Source organism: Stylophora pistillata, chromosome 2, assembly GCF_964205215.1.
Source record: "Stylophora pistillata chromosome 2, jaStyPist1.2, whole genome shotgun sequence".
NCBI lineage: Eukaryota > Metazoa > Cnidaria > Anthozoa > Scleractinia > Pocilloporidae > Stylophora > Stylophora pistillata.
In genome coordinates, this window is record NC_142520.1 from 40,186,058 (window position 1) to 40,195,470 (window position 9,413).

General features: G+C 39.5%; 1 protein-coding gene across 1 annotated transcript; it reads left to right on the forward strand.

Annotated features, from left to right (window-relative positions):
- The first annotated feature begins 1,439 nt into the window (after nt 1-1,439).
- On the forward strand, nt 1,440-8,533 carry LOC148739477 (uncharacterized). Its single transcript, XM_088748186.1, has 8 exons — nt 1,440-1,536; nt 2,041-2,288; nt 3,154-3,927; nt 4,214-5,444; nt 5,642-5,737; nt 6,782-7,038; nt 7,512-7,779; nt 8,104-8,533. The coding sequence occupies exons 2-8, from the start codon at nt 2,121-2,123 to the stop codon at nt 8,106-8,108; spliced, it is 2,799 nt and encodes a 932-aa protein (XP_088604312.1). The 5' UTR covers nt 1,440-1,536; nt 2,041-2,120; the 3' UTR covers nt 8,109-8,533.
- Nucleotides 8,534-9,413: the final 880 nt, after the last annotated feature.

The following is a 9,413-nucleotide window of genomic DNA, read 5'->3' on the forward strand; positions in this document are numbered from 1 at the left end:
CAGCCATCCTATCTTCCTATCACAGCGGGCACTATACATATTGGTGCACAATCTCAGCAAGCCTCTGGATGCTCCAGCTGAGCCCTGCGTGAGACAAGGGAGTAATGATGTGAAGTTGGAAAACCCTAACAATGAAACAAACATGGAGAATTTGCTCTCATGGTTGGCTACAGTACACAGTGTTTCCCTGGCCAATGATGACACAGATGATGATCCACAACACAAGCTGCCCTACCTTCGCCCCCCAGTGTTCATTGTTGGCACACATGCTGACAAACCAGATAAAGACATTGCAGCAATAAAGAAACAAATTCAGAAGAGAATTTCTGGTATGGAATATGAGAAGCATGTGGTCAAACCCTTATTCTGCATTGACAACACTCAGAGGCCTAATTTAATGAAAAAATTTATCCAGAAGATTGGAATGCAGATAAGAAAAGATAAAACAGGTAAGATATATGATATATCCAGAAGATTGGAAAGCAGATTGGAAAAGATAAAACAGGTGAGATAAATGATTTTATTACACGACTCGGGCAGTCGGAGGGCCAATAACTAAAATCAACCAATCAAAATGCTTCATTGCCAGTCCAATGTATAGTATTGAACCGGGCACTGTCCCGAATGATAGAACAGGTAAGATAAATGATTTCATTTTGTATCCATAACCATAGGTTGTAGAAATTGTTGACTTTATAATTGTATAAAAGCTTATCTTTGGGTGAATTTCAAGAACACTTGATTTGTAGCAATTTTTGTAACCAAAAGCCCAATATTGGGAGATGGTTGACAAGCATTGAGCATACAGTAATTATTATCTGACTTACATTGTTACATGTTATCCAGCAGCAGGCAGTGTGTTGTGCTTCATTATAATTTGAATTGCAAGTAGATAAAGAGACAGAACATTCTAGTGGAAGTTGTAGAGGGATTAAATGATATTACTATGGTGGAATGAGTTAGGACTTAATTATAGTGGAAAAAAGTCAGAGTTTGAATTGCAAGTAGATAGAGAGACAGAACAATTTTTCTAGTGGAAGTTGTAGAGGGATTAAAAGATATGACCATGATGGAATGAGTTAGGACTTGATTGTAGTGGAAAAAAGTCAGAGTTGTTTGTTGTTGTTGTTTTTTTTAATAACCTGCACTCTGCTTTAAGCTTTCAGCTACTCTATATTCTGAATATACTGGCAGCATCATATAGAGTCCAATTAATTTTTGGAGATGGAGCCATTAATTTCAGAGTATGAAATAATTATAGGGACCAGAAGAGCTAAAATGTGGGGATTTAAAGAGATTGTCATCTTAGCTAAGTTGTCAGCTGTAAAATCTCTGCAATTATACAAGTATAAGATTATGCTATCATACTATGCTCATTGTAAGCGCATGTTTCTGTGTTGTATTATGCTTTGAATTCCTTTTCTAAATATATCCTGCAGAGCAAGAAGGAAAAGTAGATGGTATAAATGAATTACAGAACACAATCCTGAAGGTGTTGAAGCAAGAGCCTTATATGGGAGAGAAGATACCAGTGAGGTAAATAAAAAGCACAATTTATTTGGAAAAACCCCAGTTCATGCACTTCAAAATCGATTTTTTCCCTCAAATCAGCCATGATGAAGATTTTAAATGGTACGCAGTGTATTTAGCATAATTTTATGTGCAGGTAAGTAATAAAAAATATCCTTCCACCACTGGATTAAATTGTGGGTACATCAAAATTTGCAAAACTATAGATTGTACAAATGCACAGCAGTTGCTTCAGTGCAGAGAAACAAAATTTAAATTTGTGTCATTACGACAATGTTATCATTCTAAAAGATAAGAAGATGTGATTGATATTTAAGTAGGCACAGTTCTTGGAATTGACTTTGTATGGTGCAAAAAATAATCATGTCTGTTGTAGTTGAAAGTTGAAGATAGTATGATCGAGGCAATACATGTATTAACACTTGACGACTTTAAACACATGCATGTCGGACTGAATTTAAGACCCAATTTGATGCTTGAATGCATTGTAGGTATTCTGTTGCTTTCTAGGTGGTTTCTGTTTGAAAAAGTGATTGAAGGTTTGGTGGCTAAACAGATTTATCACAGAAATCTGCAACAACTTGAGCACTATGCAAGGAAAGAGTGTTTCATGCAAGTTGCAAGAGTTTGACTCCATGATCAGTTTTTACCATGGCCTGGGGATGATAATCAAGCACCACAATACAGTTGTACTGAAGGCTCAGTGGCTGATTGATCTGTTCAAGCAGCTGATAACCATTCCACCTTTCAATAAACAGGTAGAAAAACTATTTCATTTTAGAAAGACTAGCTTACTTGGAAACTGTTGTTCAGTAAATTAGAACAACAGGAAACTAAGCAGGATGATTCTTCGAAGAAATGGGCACTTATTTCAAAAGCTATAGAGAACATGTAGAGGGGTAGACGGCATCGACCAGCGGCTCTTCTGATGTCAGCCGTAATGTCATTGTTTGATCTGATTGATTGCATAAATACGCCCCAGTACTTGAGGGGCTAAACTGTGCTGCGAATCCAGTTTTCCTCAATGTAACCGACGAAATGCTGTAAAGGCTCCGTCTTAGCTTCTGGTTTTAGGCTACCGATGGTTGCGCCAATGTGTTATAATTTGTTGGGTAGGAATCGACCAGAGGATTGGGGACCAACTGATCGAAAGTGGGTACGAAATGTCTGAGCCTAGGTACGAATCGTGTAGGCACGAAAGATCCGGCATGGTTACGAAACGACTCGATACCACCTGTAAACATGTGTCTTTTACTGTTTATTGTTATAATCATATGATTTGTTGACCCCACACTATTTTATGTACTTTTTGCAGCTTGTCAGGCCATTTATTGATTTAGCCTTTTTATTTACAATTAGAGACTCGCATTAAGTTGCTACTGCTCACAATAATTGTATTCATACAATTGAATAGTTCTTTTTGCGTATGCTAGTGGGCGTATTCACCTCTGAGCAACCCAAGATACAAATTTGCCCACGAGGGGTTTCATAGCCGACCATTTCAGTGTATTAATGGAAATAAACTTTTATTTCTTATAAATGTACGTGGGAAACATCCAAAAGGAACATTACGTGGCCTTTCCTTATCCAGAATTGTTGTATTGTTCCACCTACATTCTCTAGAATCCCCTGTATGCTAAGTACTGGCAAGAACTTGAAGGAAGTGGCATCCTCAGCATGGAACATGTTGATCATGTGTTCTCCAGCTTTGTTGGCCAAGGAATCATCAAAGAAGACATCTTAGACATGATGGAGCGATTTGGTTTGATTGCTAAGTACTTTGTACCAGCTCAGCTGAAGTCATCACCTGATAAACTCTGTAAGATGAAACCGTCGTCAACAGATCCCTGTCCGTTGTATCTCCTGTTTGTCCATGGCTTTGTCCCTCATGGCCTCTTCTTACAGCTTGTCTCACGATCCATTCGTTGGTGTTCAAAGACATGGCCCGCGGATCAACCTACCCTGTACCAAAATGGAGCATGGTTCATCATTGGCAAAGATATTCATGATTTTGTCCTCGTATGCAAAACAGGATTTGTGAAGGTAATCTTGAGACAAAGAACACAGAGTCATCAGGTTGTAGGACAGAACTCCACCGAACTAGCAAGTGTCGTTCGTGAATTTCTTGAAGACACCCTTCATAATTTGTCACAAGAGATGCCGTACCTGAGGGGACTACAGTATAGGCTGTGTGTTGCATGTCCTTACTGCCATCAAGGGGCAGAAGAACCAAGTCGTGCATGCTCAGACCATGTGAAAACCACGTGCACCCACGAGGACTGCTTCCACCTCATTGATGCAAATGAAGGCCAAGCGGAAATATGTAAAAGAAAAATCGATGGTAAAATACTTCCTCCCTGTGGATTGGAGAAATGGTTCTTGAAAAGAAGAACGCAGGTAAGATCGATTTTTTAAGCACAGATTTCCAGCCTCTGATCTATCTTTGCAAGTTTTCTCCTCTATTTTACCTGATCTAAGAATTAAATGGGCCGTTGTCAGTGTTGAGAAAGGTAGCCCTGATAGTTTGTCTCCAATTTCAAATATAAGTGAAAGAATCTTTATCAAGATAAAATTAGTTTTGAAGTTTATTCTTTTCTGTTTTCTCTCTTAACTATTGATCAACTTACTTTTATTTGTTATGTTATGTTATTGTCCTAATCCTCCATGACGTCTTTTTCTTCAGGGTTTATCTTCAAATCTGGCTGCTAGATCACAAGTTGAAGCAGGTGAAATTGATCCAATGAAGTCGGACGCGTCGTTGAAGGTGACTCTCCTGGGCAGTGAGTGGAGTTCATCAATGGGAGGCTTGTCCACCATAAACAGACAGCTTGCCATTCTGTTGGCCAAACATGCGCAAGTGGACGTCACTCTCCTTGTTCCACAGTTTGCCTGTTCTGAAGAAGACAAGAGAACTGCAAGAAGCCTCAATGTTTCCAACAAGGAAGCAGAGAAACTTACAGGCTACAGTGACCCTCTTGACTGGTTGAGTTTCCCACCAAGAGGCCTCGTCATTGACTTTGTACTGGGTCATGGTGCTAAGCTTGGTAAGCAAGCCCAAGTTATCAGAAAGTTCCACAGTTGCAAGTGGATACAGGTTGTGCACACTGCACCTGAAGAACTTGGAATGCACAAAAACTATCCTGAGGCTATTTCTAAAGGTGAAGAGAAGAACACAACTGAAGTGGAGTTGTGTAAGTTGGCAGATGCTGTGGTAGCAGTTGGACCAAAGTTGACAAAGGCTTACTCTTCCTACCTGCGCTCATGCGAGAAACACCAAGATATCATTCAACTGACGCCAAGCACGTTCAGTGAGTTTTCTGACGTGAAACAAGCTGCAGTTGACATGGACAAGTTTAAGGTTCTAACGTTTGGCCGTGGTGATCCAGAGGACTTCAGCCCGAAGGGCTACGATATCTCTGCCAGAGCAATAGTTGAACTGAAAGACAGATCCTACCATCTGATCTTCGTGGGTGCAGCTGACGGTAAACAGGATGAGGCTGCAGCGAATTTGCTAAAGAGTGGAATTGATAAAACGCAGCTGTCAGTGAGGAAGTTCGTGCAGAGTAAAGAGAAATTGAAAGAATTATTTTGTGAAGTTGATCTTTGCATAATGCCCTCAAGAACCGAAGGGTTTGGATTGACAGCATTAGAAGCTTTGTCTGCTGGTCTTCCCATTCTTGTCAGTGGCAACTCAGGATTTGGTGAGGCATTGTGCACTGTACCAGCAGGGAAATCAGTTGTGGTGGAGTCTGAGAACCCTAAGGAGTGGGCAAAGGCAATTGCTGGTGTCCGAGAGAAGGAAAGATCAGACCGACTTCAGAAGATTCAGAAACTAAGGAGTTCCTATGAAGAGAAGTTCAGCTGGGAGAAACAGTGTGACATTCTTGTGGAAAAGATGTGTGACATTGTTCATGGTGAGAATATTTTGAATATTCTTCAAAAGTGTTTTTGGGGGCTACTCGGCGTTCAGTCTCTTTTAAAGTGTCATGGAAAGCAGGGACACCCTCTATAAAAAAATGTGTTAAACCTGAATAGTCTGAATAGAAATCAGCTGTTTTATCGTCTTTTTGATTGGTGCAATATTGAAAAAGGTTTCTTTCTATCTGTTTAGCCTCTAAAAGGCAAGACACAGGTTTCAGAACTCAGGAGGCCGGAAATGTAGATACACCAACCGAACAACTAACAGTTGATTCATTAGTGACTCCAAGTAAGTACCAAAATATTAATAATACATGGTAACTGACATCCGCAAACAATTAGAGACAGGTTACAGGTACATTTCTACTTTCCCTAACGTTGGTCTCTCGGCCAATTACGTTTTTCGAAAATGGTACTTCTGATAATGTTTCGCACGAGGGATTCATGTCAAGATTTATAGCTCTACTTTGATCGGTTGTAATCCAAAGACATGTTTACATAAATTTAAATTTCTTTTACTTCCGATCAGGACGGATGGCTTGGTGTAATTTTTTTCAGTCAGGGGAAGTTTTTCTCCCATTTCACCAGGAAACAAACATAAATTGCCAAAAACAGGGAGACTTGGAGCGTTTTATTGCTCGTTGTCAAAGCGAAGCCAAATTGTAAATGCCGTTCCTATAAAAACACTTTTACGTACCAGCTTTTCAGAATAGAGTGATCATCCGACACAGGTAGAGGAAAAGACATTTGGGTAGAGGAAATACATTTGGGCTAGTTCATTTCTATTAAATATAACCCTAACCGCTGTGTTACGCAAGCCGTGGGCCATTTGTATTCTTTCTAAGAGGTTTCTTTTCATTAAATAATTGTCTTTCCACTGCAAGCTTTTGGTCCTCTTGACACTGTTCACAAAAATAAATATTCAGATAAAAGATTCAGCTTATTTCAGTATAGTTTAGAACGCAGCTTTGGTTTATAGTTTTTGTTAAACAACGGCTCTTTTCTCTCTTTAAATGACGGGCCCTAGGGTTCTTTTCCCAGTTACACATTTATGTCAGAGTGTAGACCTTTCCGTGATTTTTTTCTTCTCTGCTTCTTCACTCTTGATTATTATTGTATTCGTTGGCCCATAAAAAGTCAATTGACGTCCAGTTTATCGCTTTAAGGCTCAGTTGTTCGGCAAAACACCGGTTGTTTGGTAGTTGAAGCCCTTTCTTCCCTTTTTTTTTACCGTTGAAGTTTCTCTTACTAGATTGGAAATTAATATTTTTCAGCTGACGATTGTTTCGTTTCTTTCGTGCTGTTAGAATAATAAAAGCTTTGTCTCTTCCAGGCTCTCTCGACCGAATCATCCGGGAACTTCAGCAGATGCACATTAATGCAAGCAAAGTCAAGAGCAAAACAGATCTATCATTGGGACTGAGGAATAGTGCATCGGACAAGGGCTTCAGAATATCTGACAATCAGGGATCAGGAAATTGTATGTTCTATGCCTTGTCAGAACAACTGGAAATAGTTAAAGGAATCAAAATCCCACATGGCAGATTAAGACAAACCTTGGTCCAGTACCTCAGAAGTAACTCAAAGCTAGTAAGTTGATGTTCGTATGTCTAACAGAGTATGTCACGTGCTGTTCTTTTGAGGTTAAAGGTGTGTACGGGTCAACACCACCAGAGCCTATCCCAGTGTTCACTGCATAACTTTATTATTTAAGAAGCCGCACAATGATGTTGGTTACAGTTGAATCCATTTGTTACTTAACGTGGCCTCCGAAGAAGCAGACTTTTACGGTTTTAGTCATTTGAATATTTTGGTTTAATAAATGCCCCCCTTAAACGTCAGTGAGATAACACTAAACAGAATTCCAGTTGTTCTCTAGATGATGGATCTTTCCTGTTGTTTTTCTGCAGTTTACGAATCCTTGTTGTTCTACATTAAATTGCTAATTAAAGGTCTTCTCGTATCATTCTTAAAAAAATTACTCCATCACTCGTACCCCACGCGCTCAAGTTGGTATCAAAAATCCTTTTTTAAGTTTGTTTCTTTAACTGATTTTTTTACAGCCGGATGGAACAGATCTATTTAACTTTGTCCATGGACATCAAAGATGGACTGAATATTTAACACACATGGAACAAGATGGCGCTTGGGGTGATCACGTGATTTTATGTGCCGCAGCAAACTACTATGAAACGTGCATTCGTGTGATCAGCAGTCTACCCCATAGCAATGATGTAATGATTACGCCACATTGTCCAGTTGACGAAAGCAAAGCACTTGTACTGGGACATATTCATGAGGTGCACTATGTCAGCCTTCAACCCGCTCAAGGTACAGCTCATTACAGCACAGTTAGTAATTGTAGTCTTGGTTCCATGACAGTTTATTTCGTTTAATGAGTTACATAGAATGATAAATCTTCCTCTTAACTCTTAGATGACAGTAAATTCAGGCTTTAACGTCAAGGCTTTTTCTCCATTTTCCTATCCTTTCTCTTTCTTTGCTTATTTAACATACGTCATGACGTGGGTGGTTTTCATAAACTTCTTTCCAGTAGTAATTGACGGTTAATCGCCCGCTAGATTGAAACGGCATTTGATGCAGTTTATTCTCCTTTGCTTTCTAATCGTTCCGTTATGTTTGTTGTTTTTACAGGTTAAAAGACAGGCTATCTACACAGTCAGTATACTCGGCCCAGATCTCTGTAAAAAAAACCCCGGCCGAGTGAAGATGTCTCCAAACGTTTGCCGTTGGGCAAAAGAAGAAACAAAGTCTTTCAGAAGTTTAAAAGTTTCTTTTCGGAAGTAGTCTCTCTCGATAAGTTGAGTAGTTGTCACGGTGCATATAATTCTCTAAAAACAGAAAATCATCAAGATAAGACAATTCACGGAAAAATGATTTCGTTATGTTACTGAAAGCACCAGAAAAAAATTTGAATTTCGGTGCGGTTTCGACTGGAGATGGACGGTGGACGAGGTGGATGGTCAATTTGAAAACTCGCAACTTAAACAATTTACGCGGAATATTTTTGTTTCCATAAAGAGCGATAAAGCATTTGTAAATAAATTTCAATGTTTAAAGTGAAGGTTTGAAACATTTTGTTGGTGAAGTAGATTTATTTTCTAAATACTTGCTGTGCTTGTATACGCATCTTGTAAACCCAGCTAGAGCGGTTAGTGCTCACAAATCACAGAAATATCTAAACAAATATGCTTTTTATGACACGATTTAGGGATACTAGCGTTTCTTTTCTCCTAGCACTCCCCTCAATGCAGCTTTGTTAATACTTATTCTAAATTGCCGATAAAAAGAATCCAAGAATATCTGCAGCTGTTTTAGACAGCACCCGTGATCATAGCCACACCGTTGACTGGGTATGTGAGATGGGCGGGGACGGGGAGGGAAGATAAGAAATTTTATACGGAGATCTATCGAATGTACAAGTGATAGTTTATTGACAGCGAAAGTAAGTGCACCCCTCCCCCCTAATTATTTCCTCTCCTACCCTCCCCTATGATTAGGAAGAGAATTTTAGCGTTAGCCGTATAAAATGGCCACAGTGTCAACGTTAGCCATGAAAGTCATCTTCCCGAGGAGGCCCTCATTTGATTGTCGCATCTGTAGTAAAAGGCAAAATCAGCGATCGTGACTTTCTATTTATTGACCAGCGATTGAATTGACTATTCAAGCTTCAAAAGCTAGACCTTGTAGAACCTCTCTTTTGAGCCATTCGCTTTACGTGCCTCCATATTAAAAGATAAACCACCATTATTCCACTGGAAAGACTTCTTCCCTCCAGTTCAAATTCCCTTCCCCACCTTGGTAAAGTTCAAAGGACGACAGTCAAAAGCCCGTGGGTTCCTCAGATGTGAAGCTGCGAATTAATCGGTGTACAACGTCACTGACACCGATTTAACATTTTTTGAACTTGAAAATCTAAAAAAAGAATGTCAATTAGTACGCCA